The sequence below is a fragment of the Triticum urartu genome, chromosome 7A (assembly GCF_056163025.1).
Source record: "Triticum urartu cultivar PI428250 chromosome 7A, HENAU_Tu73, whole genome shotgun sequence".
Taxonomy (NCBI): Eukaryota; Viridiplantae; Streptophyta; class Magnoliopsida; order Poales; family Poaceae; genus Triticum; species Triticum urartu.
The window spans coordinates 752,897,492-752,915,720 of record NC_141879.1 but is presented as its reverse complement, the minus strand read 5'-3'; the positions used below and the strand labels follow the sequence as shown (position 1 = coordinate 752,915,720).

Below are 18,229 nucleotides of genomic sequence, written 5' to 3'. Positions count from 1 at the left end.
CTCCTCTCCGTGTATGCCGGCGTGGATGCCCGCGTTCTTGGTCCGGCCGGCGAGAGTTCTTCGGAGAGCTTCTTGCGTCGCGCCGGACGCCTGGTGCTGAGTTTCTTCGTTGGTGGGTCGATCTGTTTCTGCCTACCTCGGGCCTCGCGAGACTAGCCTTGTGTCTCTATATTTCTAGGCAGAGAGAAGGGGCGCTGGCTGCGTAGGAGCCACGCCACGGCCGTTCGGCCGTTCCGATTTTCTCGTACGAGCTCGACCGATTCGGCTGCTCCCATCTTCTTGTTCAAGGGCTAGGCCGTTCTTATCTGCTCTTGGCGTCCTTATCTCCTCCACTGGCTTTCTTAGCGCCTACACCTGTTTTAGTAGTAAGAGAAAATGTGTGTACAAACATGCATGTTACCCAAGTATTACGGGTACTCGGAGAAGTATAATACGCGCTGGCCAGTGCGCCGGTACACGGGTATTCAGAACTGATGCGCGGACGTTCAGGTATATGTACGAGTTGACGAGACGTCAATGGGAACTGCTCCGGACCTCTACAACTGCAAGGTTAGCTAGCTACATGATCAAATACGTAGAGTGGTGTAGCTCATACTATGCATGTAATCATAGGTATATGCTAGTTGGTACGTGGGCAAACTCAACATGCATGCATACACCGGCTAGCACGTAAATACTTAGCAATTCACCCATACAAAGATGACCACCCATCAAATAACGTGTGCAACGTCAAAAAAAAATGTGTGCACGTACAAAATTAGAAAAAAAAGGTGCACACCTCCCTTGATCAAACATGCATCCACGTAACCTGCATTAACACTCAAAAGAAGAAAACTCCAAATAGTTAATTTAGATTAGTCACATACTAAAAAAGAAATCATGGATCCATGACCTTTTTTATTACTATTGAAAGCATTTAACTTCTCTCGTGTGGTACAAATTCACATCGAACAAATGCCCCCTCGCCAAGTTGAGTTCGAGCGCGGAGTGATCAAACTTGACTTGGTGAAAATGTTCGACCGATGGGCGCAATTTACTTGCAGCCTTGGTGTTTTTTTAATTTAAAGATAACGCGGGTAGATCCTTCCGCTTTCTGAGACAGCTTGTTGGGCCATGTAGCTTCTATGGCGCCGATCAACGAAGCGATCTCAGCTTACCTCCATTCTGCAGCTCAATACCATGCCACATTTTGGAGAAATTTTATCGACCTAGTCGCGACCGCCTAGCTGTTGCGGTGTCAGCCGACTAGATCGAAGGGTTTCACAGATTCATGCTAGCCGCACTGGCGCATTACACTGCTCCCGTGATCTTCCAGTGATGATGTTGGTGAGGCGTCAGTAGATCTCCAAAATTCTAGAGCCTCTGCACAATTTTTGAGGGTCTTCACTGCAACTATCAATGAACTCTTGGGCTTTTGTGGAAACATAGAATAGGCAGCTTACAACCAGTGGACACGTCAAACTAACACATCGCTGTTAGTTTAAAAAAAACACATTTCTGTTACAAACAATTAGGTAGTTGTTGTCACCCTCGTGCGATGGAATTGACCCCTATGGTCATCGGTTCTAGCTCGACGCCAGTCTTTGTTGTCATTTTGGCCATTACCTGTAGCTGGTCAGATGGCTTTGTATCATATGATGTGGTTCAAGAAGGTGTGGACAACTCGCTCTAAGCTCGTACGAGAAAATTCGCAGTGCGTTGGGATCAATCCAAATAAACCCTGACATGCATTGCTCCAAAAAGTGGGCCCATGAACAAATGTATACCACCCGTATCTCCTGCCTAAAATACTTATCCTCTCACCCGTAAGCTAAACCTCCCACGGTCATGTGGCCATACCCCTTTGAGCAATAGTCACGATAGTCATTGTTGTGATTGCGGGTCAAATTTTCCTGAGTCTTAATAATCTTTAATTCTCCTTTGAATAATCCTTGCATACGTCCTTTGATGTCTGTTGCTATTGAGGGTAGAAATCTTCAATCTTCCACGGGAAACCAGGTTGGAAATGATTGCTGAGTGTAAGGGTTACTTCCACAAAGGGTAGAAAACAGGCCTCCACAATTTTTCTACACATTTTCTTGGACTCTTCCTGATTTCTCTTTGAGTTCGGTTGAATTTTCCTGACTTTTCGGCATTTAGTGGCAACTGTCTTTTGTGATTTCTCCAAATTTCTCGAGTTTTTTTGTCTCGCCTGCAATTTTTCACTAGCTCCAAGAGTACAACCACTGGACAGAACAAATTAGCAAATCTGTCTCCCTCGTGCGGTGTGGAATTGACCCCTGTGGTCGGTCATTGGTCCTTCCCTAACGCCGGTGTTTGTTATCGTTTTGGTCCTTTGCTACGGTAAGCAGATCGGACACCTTTGCATCATATGTACGTTGTGATTCCCGAAGGCGTGGACATCAGGCTCTGGCTAGTCGAGAGAAGATTCTTCGTACCACGTGTATCATTCCAATTAAACCTCACGTGCATTGCTCCAAAAAATGGGCCCGAGAATGCGTGGATACCACCCAGATGTGCGTGTAAATTCTGCTGTACTCAAGCAGGAGTAGAAAAGTCTAGTCTCGATAGTGAAACTCTGGGAATTGACACATGATAGGAAGGTGCCTGGTCCCATTGGGAGCACTGCGATGGACTAGCTCCCTTCTTTCTCCAGCTCACATGGTTTGCTGTGCCTGCACGTCTGGACACACAATAATATAAAACGTGTTTTCATTTCACCATGATTCTCAGTTACGCATGAAACAAATGAATATAATATCAGTCTAGTAATAAGATTCTGCTTATGTTTATCACAAATCAGATTTTAACACCCTGGCAGGCAAACTAACTACTGAACCAACTTGCTGAAACATCAAGACAAACAGCAGCAGCAGTCAAAACCGACTGTAACAGAGAAATGAAGCTGATATAATGAATAGTTACATGTTAGCTGGGGTTAGGCATCTCCAAAGCGGACCCTCAAACCTTTATTATATGTCTGGATCACTTTTGTCATCTAACGGAGATATGTATATGTCCGCTTAGTAGTCCACGCTATTCACAAAGTTTTGCACTTGACCAACACAAAGCCTCATCGTAGTCCTCCTCTCTCTCTCTCTCTCTCTCTCTCTCTCTCTCTCTCTCTCTCATGTCCGCGAACCACGTCCCACATGTCCGTGAACCACGTCCGGACATAAAAACGTACATATACCAGAGACATTTGTGGGTCCGTTTTGGAGATGCCCTTACAGCCTTACTAACTGGGTTTTTTAAATGTTATTCTAGGGATTTGCTCCATCTTCCGCCACTTTGGATGTCCGAGTGTTTGATAAGACCTAAATTGACTGGGCAGTGTTGGAATCATATGGATGTTCGCGCATGCCATGACGTGCAACAAATTGAGGGAAGTGATGTGCTCCATGTTGCGTGGTAAGGCACCCTAGTCACATTAAGAAATCGACAAAACAAAGAATTCCACCAAAGGAATAAGCAAACGTTCGAAAAACATCATCAGTGACGCACTCAACACACGCCACGAGTATCTGACATCCCCATCGATGACAGGAATCCATGCCATGCACCCTTTCTGACATACCTTCGCCTTCCCACACCACACCAGCGAGAATATGGCAAGATTCTTCTTCGTCTTACCGGTTTTTTCCTGTTCACCCGCACGGCACAACTTTATGAGAGTGGATTTTTGCTCCAGGGTGTCGGCGCACCCGGTTATCCAGGACGTCTATTTCAAATGTGATTCATAGGGATATGTGCCGCGTACTATGACAATCTTTGGGTTAGCAGGCCTACGCGAATAGTAAGGTCGGAGAATAAAGATAATTTCAGAAATGGATCTGGGCCTATTAGGTCACTGTTGGTGTGAGACAAGATTCCACACCACCGCATGCTTCTTGGTGAGAGAGGAATGCCATGCAGGAGGGTATGCCACATCTCGTCAGTTTTCGTGTGCGAGTGTGGTTGTCCTGTCATGTCATTTTTTTCTGGTGGAAGATCCACATAATTTTATCATGATCACAATATAACCCAAAAAAAGTACGGGGTGTTACACATGTGGTCATGCCCCCTTGAGCCATACTCATAATGGTCAGTGTTGTGGTTGCGGGTCTGATTTTCCTGAGTCTTAATGATCTTTAATTCTCCTTTGAAATATCCGTGCTTACGTCCTTTGATATTTGTTTCTCTTGAGAGGAGAAATGTTTAATATTCTAGAGGAAACTAGGCTGGGAATGATCGCTGAGTAGAAGGGTTGTTTTCCACAAAGGGTCGAAAAGAGGCATCCACAAATTTTTTTCACATTCTCTTGGACTCTTCCTTATTTCTCTCCGACTTTGTGTGAATTTTTCCTGACTTTTCGACATTTCACGGCACCAATTTTTCTGTGATTTCTCCAAAGTTCTCAAGCTTTTCATCTCCACTGTAATTCTTCACTAACTCCCAGCGTACAACCATTGGACACAAAAAATTAGCAATTTGTTGTTACAGACAATCAGGTAGACGGTGTCACCCTGGTGTGGTGGAATTGACCCCTATAGTTGGTCATCGTTCCTCGCCTAACACCGGGGGTCTCATAATGTTACACAAAGATGAATCCGATATGTCACAGTAAATCTTTTATTTGCCTTTTATTTCATCAGTAGTACCCATATCATCTTACAATATTATTTTCATACAGAGATTAAAGGCGAGTACACGGCTTTTCCATGCCACAAATACAATGAGCGGGGCACCTAAATGATTCACCCTTGGATATGGGCTTTAACATGTCCACAACCTTAATAATCACTACAAAGAGCAACCTATATATTACAATCATTCCACATAGAATTGCAAAGTCCACCCATTTTGAGTGCCCCATTTCTGTCTCAAAAAACTTACTTATCACTTGTTCACCAGTTATTGTTTTCTCACCAACTCCTGTGTTGTTTTGGAACACCAAACCTAAGAACTCATTCTTGTAAAATCCCTGAAGTGCATACTTCTGGAAAGATATGTAGAACATTGGGTACTTCCATACTATCTTTGGCAGTTTACTAGGTATTTGGAAGAACCCACAATTGAGCAACATGATAACTTGTATTCCAGCACCTGTGATGATGCCCATCAGAAAATCTGGCACAATAGCAGCTACGGTCATCATAAGGCCTTCAACTAGCATTGTGCACGAACAAAGGACAAGCGTAAAATATACGAAATGGTCTGCTCTTCTCTTTAGACCAGACAGGTAGTAGGCTATTGCACCAGGTAATACAGCAATAAGGAAAAGATATGGTGTGGCTGACAACCAATTGGAGATTACAAATGCTGATACACCATAATGCCCGTTTAGCCGCTCTCTCCTGAATATCTGGGGTACCATAAACAAGACTACAAGTGAGAGGAACCCAATTCAATTTTATACTATTTAATGAATGTGCACATCGCTTTCATGAACTCCTCACCTCAAGTAGTGAGAAACTTTGAATGCTACTTGGAAAACTATATCTAACTCGACGATAACCCGCACATTGCTGCGGGGATTTGATGCATTATGTTTTGAGTGAAAATAAAATAGATTTATATATTATATTTGATATTATATAGTTATATATAGAACATAAGTAGAATTTCTCACGCATGCTAAGAGAGATAAAATTAGTGTGATTGATGAGGTGGCACATTGGGATATGTGCATGTTTAGAGAAAATATAAATGTTGTTTTTCATGCATGTTAAGAAAGATATAATTAGTTAGATTGATAATGTGGGTGTTGACTGGCATATATCCATGTTAAGAGAATTGAGATAGTGGGGATCAACTATTTAGGTATATATGATTTGTTGTAAAAGATATGCGACTTATATGGGGATATAAATAGCATGTGCCATTACATTTATGTTGCTGGGTAGAAACATCTGCCGCCTCATACAGTTAATTAAAAAGGGTAAAAATCCCAGAGTAACAGCTAGAAAATCAGAACCAAACTTTTGGTGACAACAAAGTAAACACATATAACCTATATATATATATTAGTGAATTCCAGGGTAGTTCTTTTTTTATTTTAGTCAAATATAAGATTCTATGATAATATACAATGTAGAGCAGGCAAATTTGCAATTTTCTACTTGGGCATTTTTCTATTAATGTATTTCAGATATGTTGGTAGGTAATTTCACGCTCGACTTCACTTGAGTCCATATAATACATATTTTTGTATTTGTCTTGTGCCAGCTTCACAATTAATAAAGTAATATACTGGGTATGTAGATAGCAATAAATCAGATGATTAACCTACTATTTGAAAAACCTGATTGACATTCAACAACTTCGTTTTGGACGCCAAGAAGTAAATAAATCTAGGATATTTTATTAATTCTGGAAATCACTCCTACTAGGTTACTGTGGTTGACGTAATTTTATATGTCACTTCCTGATCAAACTAGGTTGATAAGTTTTTATCCATTATACCAGCCTGTGATGTTTTTGCACAGTCAAATTTACTAAACCATCAGTGTTTTCCTATTTTCTTCCTGCACAAAATTGGTGTCATGTATATAGAGTTAAACATAAAAGGTTGATACCTTCATCTCCTCCACAAAGGAAGGGAATCCTCCAATTGCCATTAATGTTAGAAGGCCGCTGGTGAACATTAGCATTGATGATCTGGACTGAAACAGCGGAGCAATAAACTTTAGTCGCTTTTCCAATTAGCCTAGTGCATATGTGACAACAATAACACAAGATCTAATCATTAACTTACACGAATAGAATCGTATCCATATCCAAAATTGTAATATATGGTACCAAGGCATAGACTAATGGAAATATAGATGCCAAGACGTAGCCAGTAGTATCCGACGTCTCTGTACATGTTCACGAACGATCTTCTGGTGAGTACAAACACCTTTGTCACAAAACTGGCTTGGTTTCTTCTGATCATCACTCCGCCCTGGGTTAGCAAGCCAAATAATATCATATCTCATCTCACGTAGATAACATATCCATGAAAAGTTTAAACAAATTAAATACCGAATAACACTAACCGTTTCATTTATGTCGTGCATTTCCTTTTTGGCATTTTCAGAAGTATTGGAGGATTTGTAGGCATTTACCAGAACTTCTATTGCTTCATCTGCTAGAGATGGCTTGGACGATATTGTTCTTTCTCCACTTTCCTGTATGTTAATTACCATGTCAATAAAATGTTGTTTTGCATGAATTAAATTATCTCAGTCATACTATAGTATCATGCACGACGCGGTAGTAGGCCTATATGGACAAGTATTTCATTCTAATTTAAATATATATTTCCCTAATTCCATACCTTTAATGATTGAAGCATAATAAGTGGATGATTGTATAAATCTTACATACCAATTCAAAATCTCTGTTGATTGTCCTCAGGAAATGATCTGAAGGATTTCTCATTGGTGGGCAAGGGTAGCCATTTGATGCGAAGAACTGCAAATATAATGTATTGTGCATGAAAATTCTTAGCAAACTAAATTTATAATCATCCGTCTCATCGTAGTAGTACAAAAGGAAAGGAAGACGTCAATTACCTCATTGGCATTGGTGGCCGGGCCAAAGTAAATTGTCTGTCCGGAGGCAAGCAAGCAGAGGCCATGAAAGATCTCGAAAACCTCGTTGCATGGCTGGTGCACTACAGCCACAATGGTCATGCCCTCCCTGGCAGCGAGGTCGGCTATGCGGTTCATCACATGGAAGGAGGCGGCGCTGTCTAGCCCGCTGGTAGGCTCGTCCAGGAATAGCAGCCGAGGCCTCGTGAGGATCTCGAGGCAGATGCTCAGACGCTTCCGCTGCCCGCCGCTGATGCCCTTAGTATTGCGCCCGCCGATGCGCGTCTCCAGGGCGCTGGTGAGCCCCATCTCCTGGATGGCTTCATCGGCGCGGGCCAGCTTATCGTCAAGCAGCATGGTGTCAGACAGCTGGATCTGTGCCGAGTAGTAGATGGCCTCACGCACCGTGAGTGTGGCCATCAGCATGTTCTCTTGCGTCACATATGCCTGAATTGATCATTTCATGTTATTAATCTATCTTCTTATTGTGCATTTGAAATTAAGGTTAAAATCTTACCGAGGTTCCGAAGGTGAGCCTCTGTCTCTGGCCATTTATCCGAATATCTCCTTTACTTCTCAGGTTCTTGTCCAGTCTCCCTGTGTATATACATTGATCGAGACAGCTCCTATTAATAAAACAGAATCTCTAATAGAACTGGCAATATGTTAAAGTTCCAAAAATTGCAATTGAATGTCAGTTAGGTTTGAGAATTAATCAGAAGAATATTTTTTGTTTTCAAGAAGGCATTCTGTTTTCTGTTTGCAACTTCTCTGTTTCAATATGTTTTTACATTCCGATGTCAAGTATGTCACTCATATATCCATGAATATTGATTCAGGCATGTTAAGTGACCGCTGGCGCATATTATATCTTAGAATTCATGTCAAGGTGTGTGTGTGTGGGGGGGGGGGGGGGGGGGGGGAGGCAACCTTATGGGAACGTGAACACGTCGCTCTTTTGAAACTATAAAACACAAGGTAAACTGTACTATTTGACATGTTAATTACTGGTAGCAGCTGGGATATACTATTCGGATCAACGGACATGTTTAAGGCTTCTAGCAGAAATTTTTAGCTGAATTTCTGCTGCAATATTAATATGTTAGCAACTGTAAGTGAGTGTGCCAAATCTAGCAATAAATAGGGTTACCGGCCAAGGTGTCGAGCAGTGTGGTCTTGCCACACCCGGAGGGTCCCATGATGGCCAGCACTTGGCCGGGTCGCGCGCTGCCGCTGACGCCGTGCAGAATGGTGGCCCTGCCGTCGACCGCCGTCACCCACACGTCCTCCCACGTTATGCACACGCTGCCATAGCGAGCGGCGTCCTCCGGGCGGCCTTCACGATGATCGATGTCGTAAAACTCGGAATGAATTCCGCGGCTGCTACCCATGGCGCTTTCCACCTCGGCGGCCGGTGGTTCCGGCGGCTCTAGCTCCCCTGTGACGGTGGCAGCTGAAGGACCCCACCGCGGCTGTGACTGGCTCGGCGTCGGTGCCCAGCGTGGTAGCAGCGAGGTCGCCATGCTGATGCTGAAAGATACTCCCTGCTTGTACAACGGGTCCTACTGCCGCAAGCTTCTTCCCTTTGTTTCTATCTAGAGGATTCAAACCCTTATGCCTATGTGTTTAGGCCTTTACGCTTGGGCTCAACCAATGGTGATATAAATAGTGCCTTTTGTCGTGCCTGTGTGTGTGTGTGTGTGTCACTAAGTAAGCACTTCTGTTAAAAAAAAGGAATAGTAAAAGTAAGCACTGTGAGTCAAGCACAACGTCCAAACTACCACGTGGAGTCAAGAACTTTTCCAGTGGCGATGGTGAGATGCGTCTTGCAGAGCACCAGACATCTGCACGTTGTGTTCTGGACTGATGTATTGTGTATTGTAGTTGAGCACCAGAGCGCCAGAGCACGGCAGGCGACCAATGTATTGTAGTTTTGCTCTGGACTAGGTATGCGTGGTGGAAATTGCAGAGTGTGGAGGAAGAAGAACGCCATGGGCGCGAGCGCCAGACACCCGGTTCACCGGTCGAAATCTCCTCGTTGCTCTCCTCCGGATGCCCACGACGGACCGGCCTGAAGAGGTCTTTGCCCGCGACGGACCGGCCTGAAGAAAATTGTACGCGGCTTCATCATTTACTTGTGTTTCACTTATATCTTCAGAGTAAAATTTGTTGTTTTACACTAGCTTTATTATTTGCTCTATATAGGTTAAACAATGTGAGAGGTCATGACTTTGCCAGTACTAGGGAATTATGAGTGGATGCTACCTATTTCCTTTGAATATAAGATGATTTTTCAAGCTAAAGATAATAGCTAATGTTGGTTTTTGACCGCTCGAACAAATCACCCAGGAGCTGATGTACGTACGTGCAAAACTTTGGAGGCTGATTTCTCCAAAAAAAAAAATGTTCCAAGGAATGCATGGATACCAGACAGGTCTCCGTCTAAATTTCTGCTCCTCTCTTTCCAAAAATGTGGTCACCGGTAATTTGGCCATGCCCCTCTTAATTTCTGTCGTTCCCTCTCCATGCTGCACTCAAGCAGGAGTAGAAAAGTCTAGTCCGAGCAACGTGAGTCTCGACAGAGAAATGCAGGGAACTGGCACACGATAGGAAGGGGTCTTGCCTCCTCGGGAGCACTGCGATGGTACTATCAGTTGTTAGCTTTAATCTTGATTCATGTATCTGCATAGTTTGCTTTTCGTTATGCATGTAGCAAGTCTAGGAAGTAGCTAGTCCGGCGAAGCTTCAGAGAAGTTGGGATGCCAACGGCAGCATGAGGTTGCGGTGCTGCGTGTGGCGGCAAAGTCGTGTGAGTGGCCAAGCGCTTGGACGGGCTGAAGCAAGACCGGCTGGTTGGACAGATGACTACGTTGGAGCCCAGAAGCATCAGTGTGCCAGGTCGTGTGGCCGTTCAAATAAGTTGTACGTGGGCTTGCATGTAGCTAGGTTAGTTAGTGCATGGATTAGGAGATATGCTCAGGAAACTCCCCTCCCCTCCCCTCCCGCGATGCTCCCTCGGGCGTCCGGGGGACAACCCTAGCGCCGCCGTCACCGCCCCCCCACCCCCCTTCTCTCTCTCCTCCCTCGCCGCCGCCAAGGGGCACGAGCGGGCGAAGCCCGGTCGTCGCCGGCGGCGGTGGGGCCATCTCGTCTCCTTGCGCGGGGGGTGCGGCACGGGCCTGAACTCGCCGGTGGGGATGCTGCGCTCGTGCCGGGCGTAGCGGTGCGGCGGCGCTCCGGAGTAGGCCAGCGACGGCGGCGTGGCAACGAGCGACAGGCGGCATGGTGGTGGTGCAGGCCGGCGGGTGGCGGCGGCGGCTGCTTCACAGCAGCGCCTCGGCGGCCCTTCTCGCCATGGATCTCAGGTGGAGGGGTGGCGCGACAGCGGTGGAGGTGGGCGGCCCCTGTCCAGCCGGGCCCCTGCGGCTGGACAGCGGCGCTCGGCGCGGGAAGGCCTCCCCGGTGACCTCTCATGGCTATGGCTCGGCGGTTCCGTGCGCCCTCCTCCTCGGCAGCGGGCGGTGACCGGCGCTCTCTTGCAGATCTGGGCATTCGGCTTCGGGGGCGAGACAGGGTCTCGGGAGGGGGGGAGCTGGTAGGGGAGACGGGTGCGCCGTTGCATTCCCCGGCGCCGGCACAGTGATGCCGGTCGTGGCCATAGGGCGCTCCTCCTCCTCCCCCTTCCCCCGGCCATCTGGGCTCGGTTCCCTTGAGGCAGTGGTCACCGGCGGTTCTGAGGTGGTTGGGCTCATGGAACTTGTCCAAGACGTGACCTTTGGGGCTTCTCGGGGTGGTCCGGTGGCGGGGCGGCGGCCCTGGCGGTGGGAGTCGCGTGGGTCGTAGGCGGACGGTGCGACTCGGATGCGGGCGTGCAACCACGGCCGCTTGGGTGGCATGGTTGCAGGTGGTTGGCGGACCGAGGATGCAGTGGTAGGGTGGAGCACCGGGGTTCATCACTTACCTGTCCATACACGGGTCGACGGTGGCGGCGTCCGCGGATGTCGTGTTTCTTCCTGCAGGCTCCGTCGTGTTCCGGGTGAAAACCTGATCTTTGGATCGGACGATGGCGACGATCCGTGGTCGTGCCCTTTTGGAGGCATCGTCTTGGAACCCTCGGTCCGGCGTGGACCGTTGCACTTCTTCCCGGACGATCTGTCATCTTGATGGTGGTCTCTGTCGGCTACAGGTGGTTCTTTTTGCTCATTTCTGTTGATTCTTGGTAGTCGTTGAAGTTGTGTGTCGGTGCCCGGCATTCTTGTATCTTGCCTTGGGTTGTGTGGCGTGCGTTTGTATCGGTTACTTGGATGTAAGTGTTGGTGCTTTATTTATAAAGCGGGGGAAACCCTTTTTCTGAGTGCATGGATTAGTTGGGTTAGTGGCCGGTTGCGACGCCCAGGTTGTGCGTGAGTACATGGGCACGAATGCTTCGTCCTTTGTATATATATGCTACTTTCAGTCAATGAGAAAGAGGCCGTGAGGGCTAGTTGAAAAGATGTAGCACTTATGTGACCAAGGAGGAGAGCCTCTCGCAAAGCAAGTTGGCTTTTTTTCCTGGTATATACGTGTGTGTGTGTCTATATATATATATATATATATATATATATATATATATATATATATATATATAGGGATTGACTATTCGTCATCCTGGGTGAGGAAATAGTTATTCTTCACCCCCCTCTATTTTGCCATCAGTGCACCGTAATTTTACGTTCCGTAAATTTTGTCTTATTTCTAACGTAAAAAGAGACCGTAAGAAAATATATAATCATAATAAAAAATATTTTATGTTATGTAAAATTACAAACGTAAAAATATAGTGTAAAATACACATAAACTGCAAATTTTCTTATTTTATGACCTATATTTTTATTTTCTTATGCCAAATTTTACATAGTGAATCAGTAGAAATGTAACTATTTGAAATATAAACGTAATTTAATTATGAAATGATCGTAAAATTACATCGGGTGAAGAATAACTTATTCTGCACCCTGGATGGTGAATAGTAACATTATATATATATATATATATATATATATATATATATGACTCATTTTCTGTACTCTTAAGAGTATGTACTCCCATCTTCAATATATCTCGTATATGCATTGATTATACCCCTTATCATTCTCAATATACTTCATTAAATATTCTAAGATACCTCAATACAAGTTTTGTTGAAAAAAATATCATTTACAACCTACTTTTTGCAATATACCTTTTTCACGTACAAATAAATCAGTATATACGTAAACCTTTGAAAATATGAGGCACGCATGATTTTTTTCATGAAATCCATTTTAGGGATATCTAGTAATTATTAGTGAAGTATATTAAAAATAATAATAAGCTATAAAAGATTCATCTATGTGGTATATGAAGAGCGAGAGTATGTACTCCCAGAAGTACACAACCATTTTCCTATATCTATATCTATATATATACTCCCAGGGATATGTACTCCCACCATTAGTTTTTTTATTATACCCAATTCCTCAAATGGTGGCCGAACAGATCTAACAACCAGCCCGCCAGAACTCCCCCATGCATGCGTAGCTAACAAGAGATTAGACTGAACCATGCAATTCAAGTTTGAATTAATTATTTATTGGCATCTGGACATGGGGTTATGTAAAAACGTCTACATACTTACTGATTGTTTCAAAGGAGTATATACATATCTGTTTTTTGAATGGAGTATATACTACTATTCTCATAGTATATACTACTGTATGTTTATGGTGGAGTATCCTTCGTATGAAACATGCAATATTGATCAGTATATATTGATATCTGATTTTTTTTCCTTTGCAAAGATGATAACTGATTGTTGGGAAGGAGTATATGGTTCTTTTCTCTAATGAGATATACTTCTCTTTAAAGGGGTATGTACTATATTTTAAAATGGTGTATGTGAGGTATATAATACCACCTATTTTTTAAAGTAGTATATACAGATTTTTTGGTGGTATATATTAAACATCCAAATTAGTATGTACATCTTTAATGAATGGGTATGTATGTACTGATTTTTCATAGGTAGTATATACTGCATTTTCTTCGCATATACTTTTTTATTTAAGTGGTATGTGCCAAGCATCCAAAAATGAGGCATCATTATTTAGTATGTTTTTTTTGCAGCGAACATTATTTATTATGTGAAAGAGGCATCATTGACGTACATTAAGAGTATGTACGTACTTGTTTCCTTATGGACTTTATACTTGAAATTTTTGGCATGAAGTATATCTTGTACAGATCAAAGGAGTATATAAGCTACCCAAAAAGAAGCACGTGCTATCCATAAGAAAGTATATACATGTTGGATAGTTGGATGCAGATTGATTTACGTATTCCGCACCCTGACAACACGTCCGCGCATGTTGGGTCCGCAGAAGACTAGTGCAAAGAAAGCTCGACTATGCCACATCCATGTCCAATTGGATCTATGGCCACACCATGGATGAAGTAACTTGACTGTGAGCGACCAAAACGCTAACTACGATGGAGTTGTCTGTTGTCACGGAAAACGTTGTCAACCCGTCGCCGGATGCATTAGTCTACATCGTCGAGCCATCGCGACGCATCACATCTGCATGCATGCATGGTCGAGCCGTCTTGTTGAGCCGCCGGCTGGCCTCATCTCCTCTTCCTCGTTGAGAAGCCCCGCTGACTTCATTATTGTGAACTACAACAAGCAACTGGAGAAAAAATACAGTAAGAAAGCTTGACGCACCTACATCATCTTGTACATATACCTGAACACAACTTGATAGTTGCATACCCTTCCTCCAATTACCTCCCGTCCACTAATTACCTGTACGGGAAAAACAATGGTGATACTTGGACGTAAGTGCAGCGTACCCGGTTTGAGATCTGGCCAATTCTACCAGGTGGAGTAGCGCCGAAGGAGAGTGCTTGATCTAGATGCCGGAGACCTGCTGGGTATATACGGGGACGACGATTGTCACCACCATTCGCAGTCGTCGATGCTGGCGGCGGCGGAGCTTGACGAGAGCCGTACGACGTTTGGGCTGTAACAAATGACGCTGGGGTTTTTCACGCAAGTGGGGGTGTCGTTTTGTTTATCCCTAAAAACAAGGATTCTGTTTAAGCGATTTTGAACTACCACGTGATTATCCATACGTAATTCAATTTAATTATTAAAAGCATGAAATAGTCTGGATAAGATGGGATGGTGCATGGAGGTGGGAGCACATACTCCTAGGAGTACTAACCCATTTTCCTATATATATATATATATATATATATATATATATATATATATATATATATATATATATATATATATATATATATATAGGTGTGTGTGTGTGTGTGTTTTCTTGAGCTTTCACATGTGTGCGTGTGTGTTCAAGAGAAACAAGAGAGTAGAGAGATTGTGAGGTAGAAGAAGGAGCGGAGCAGCGCCAACATAAGTGTACTAATATGAGACGTGTTTCCATTTCACCATGATTCTCAGTCACGTGTGAATTAAATGAATGTAATATCAGTGTACTAATAAGAATATAATTTCGATTCCAACTTCCAGGTCTTGCGGAGCCACATGGCGGGATAACAATCAATTTATTTATTTTCTGCATAAAAAATCAAGTTACTTTGCACGTGGAGGAAAGGACAGTTTTTTTAGAAACTGGCCAAGCTTTATTCATTCAAAGCAATATTCATAGGTACACTAGTTGGGTCATGAGGGTTTCCCAACCAAACATGTCTACCTATTCTTAGGTTACAAGAACTAGACGAGAATATGAGCCTCATAATTAAAGTTTCTACGCTCGTGGATGAAATTACAAAACTGAAAACTAGCTTTGTGACTCATTATTTCATGTATGATAGTAGTGTGAAGACCTCCTGTCCCCTGGTTGATGTCATTGACCACTCCCTGGCAATCCGATGCCACCACGATATTATGAATGCTGAGCTCTTCCACAAGTGTGAGAGACTCAATGCATGCGAATGTTTCCATCCGATCATTAACTCCTTGAAACACCACTGCGGATGACCCAAAATATAAACCATTATGGTCACGACAGACTGCCGCAACTACACACCCATGTCTATTCCGTGCAACCGCTCCATCTGCATTTATTTTGAACATTTTTTGTGGTGGAGGGAGCCACCGTTCTGCAACTTCCTCGTTAGTTGGGGTGGATGTCTACTATCCTGCAACCTTCGGTATTTTCTTGAGCTCGTTGATATAGGAGTTCACAAAAGCAATAGTTCGGAAAGGGCTCTGAAACACAGCCTCATGGATAGCTTTCTGTCGAGCATACCAAACTGACCAAAGTGTCACCACCATCTTCGTGAACATGTCATCACTCATGGTATCATACAACTCGAACATCCAATTCTTTGCACTTGGTTCATTGTTTACCGTTATCTGTGAAACAAGATCATCATCAGAAGGAGCCCATATGCATCTTAACTAGTGCATGACATAAGCGCATGCCTCCAAGAATCCTCGCAACCACATAGGGGGCATGCATTTTGAACTGATGTATTCCTATTGTGCAGTACATCTGTCGTCAGAAGTGAATGCCAAGCTAGCCTCCACATGAAAACCTTGATCTTTGACGGGATCGTGAGTTTTCATTGAGACGCCCGAGATTTTTTCCTTCTTTTTCATCTGTAGATGATCCGCTTCTCTCCTCAAGCCAGCTGTCTCGCTGATGCTTGGTCTTGAGCATGAACCTATAAGCCGAACTCATGGTAAATCACCCCTTCTTGTACGGAGCCCAGGCCCAAAAATCCATGGTATTGCGAGTACATTCCGGTACTCTTAGTATTGCTTCTGCATCGATAGGTAAAAAGATTGACCAAACTATTTCAACATTCCATGATGCATTAACCGGTAGCAATAGATAAGAAATCCTTCCTCGGTTCGGTATGAGAGATGTGATTGGCCTCGGCCCTAATGTCAGTGTTCTGACCATTGCCAATCTTGCAGATTATACCTTGTTTTAGCATGTCCGGCCCCTCAAGGATAGCAAGGAGGAAAGGACATATAAAGGACGTTTTCATTGTAGTAGCAGCAGTAGGGCCGGCCCATCTATTAATTTGGTCAAAGATTGTGAAGTTTGACTTTTATGAAAACTAATGCACACCATATCATATGCATACATTGAAACACCGTGCTCCAACTAAATCATCAAACGAAGAAAAAACAATTTTTATAATTCTCCTTTTTTTTGCTGAAGATTTTGCTAATTCTCATTCTACTTAGAATTAGTGGCTATTTTTATATGTATTTGAGTGTTGTGATATGGGCGTCAATATCCATGCAATGTTATGTTCTTTTATCGATGTATTCATGGGATCTAAAAACATCAAATATATAATATTAAAACTTCAACATGTATTTAAAATTTCATGCATATAAAAAATTATATTCATCTATTAATATTTTTACTTTTAAAAAACAATTCGTATATAAGAACTAAAATGTTCATCTATATGTTTGTTCATGTACATAAAATGTTATCTTCACATACTAAACAGTTTACATATACTTAGAAAATAATAGGTAAGTATATATAAAATAAAATATTCATGAATACAAGAAATTTATTTAGAAAGTTTACGTAATTTTGAATAAGGAAAAAATAAAAGGATTTTTTTGGATAAAATGTAAAACAAAAAGAAAGAAGAAAAGGGAAAAAAAGACATCAAGAAAATGAAGACCGAAGAAAATATTATTTCAGATGAAACCGAATAATTACATAAGACCAAAAGAAAACTGGAACAGAAAAGAAAGGCAAACGAAAATATGTTGATCCGGACAAATGGGGTAGGACCATATGTGCGCCGGCTAATCCACATGATCCTGTAATTATTCCTTCGATCATCGTTGTCTGAATAAAGTACAATGAGGTTTCTCAAAAGAAAAAATAACAATAAAATTTTACTATGAAGATGTAAATGAAACGCAAGAGTAAATGATCAAGCCATGCACAATTTCTTCAGGCCGGTCCGTCGTAGGCAACCGGAGGAGAGCGGCGACGAGATTTCGAGTGAACCAGGTGTCTGGCGCTAACGCCCACGGCATTCTTCTTCATCCACACTATCCAATTTCCACCACGCATACCCAGTCCCGAGCAAAACTACAATACATTGGTCGCCTGCCGTGCTCTGGTGCTCAACTACAATACCATACATCAGCCAAGAACAGAACCTGCAGGTGTCTGGCGCTCTGCAAGACGCATTTCACCATCGTCACTGGAAAAGCTATTGACTCCACGTGCTAGTTTGGACGTTGTGCTTGACTCACAGTGCCTACTTATTCTTTTCTTGGGTGCCAATCGTTCTATACGCTACATGTTAGCGTAAAAGCAATATACCCAGCTGGCTACGTGTCAAAGTTGTATACCGTAGAGTACTCTCTGTTTAACTTGTTTTAGAGCGTCGACAACATCCAGTTGTGCGTGTCCAAGAGCAACACCCCAAAAAACGCTACCACCAACTTACAACCGGCATCCAGAACAAGCGAAAATTAGATAGTAATATAGAAACTGTGTCTAACAGCACCCAGACCAACTACGGGCACCAACACGGGAGCGGGGTGCGCCGTGCCATCCACCCCGCTAGTAATACATTTACACTGGCTGCTGTTTATATCCTGTCATCCCACGTTGTAAAGACACACCCATGAA

At 43.4% G+C, this 18,229-nt stretch overlaps 1 protein-coding gene across 4 annotated transcripts; it reads right to left on the bottom strand.

Moving 5' to 3' along the window:
• Positions 1-4,602: 4,602 nt before the first annotated feature.
• Positions 4,603-9,203, bottom strand: LOC147962845 (ABC transporter G family member 1-like). Of its 4 annotated transcripts, XM_087534499.1 has the most exons (9): positions 8,707-9,203; positions 8,074-8,153; positions 7,539-8,003; positions 7,351-7,437; positions 7,020-7,151; positions 6,737-6,925; positions 6,558-6,644; positions 5,311-5,344; positions 4,603-5,109 (listed from the first exon to the last, which is right to left on the bottom strand). In XM_087534499.1, the coding sequence occupies exons 1-9, from the start codon at positions 9,077-9,079 to the stop codon at positions 4,676-4,678; spliced, it is 1,881 nt and encodes a 626-aa protein (XP_087390625.1). In that variant the 5' UTR covers positions 9,080-9,203; the 3' UTR covers positions 4,603-4,675. The 4 variants fall into 4 exon arrangements, with proteins under 4 accessions (XP_087390625.1, XP_087390624.1, XP_087390627.1 ...); XM_087534498.1 differs by having other exon boundaries at positions 4,603-5,344; XM_087534501.1 differs by lacking the exon at positions 5,311-5,344 and having other exon boundaries at positions 4,979-5,109.
• Positions 9,204-18,229: the final 9,026 nt, after the last annotated feature.

Bases quoted from the DNA above. Each gene is read 5' to 3' on its own strand.
- LOC147962845 (XM_087534498.1), bottom strand. From the start codon at position 9,079: ATGGCGACCTCGCTGCTACCACGCTGGGCACCGACGCCGAGCCAGTCA. The intron at 8,004-8,073 runs GTAAGATTTTAA...TGATCAATTCAG, and splicing joins GGCTCACCTTCGGAACCTCG to GCATATGTGACGCAAGAGAA. The intron at 7,152-7,350 runs GTATGTAAGATT...ATTAACATACAG, and splicing joins TCAACAGAGATTTTGAATTG to GAAAGTGGAGAAAGAACAAT.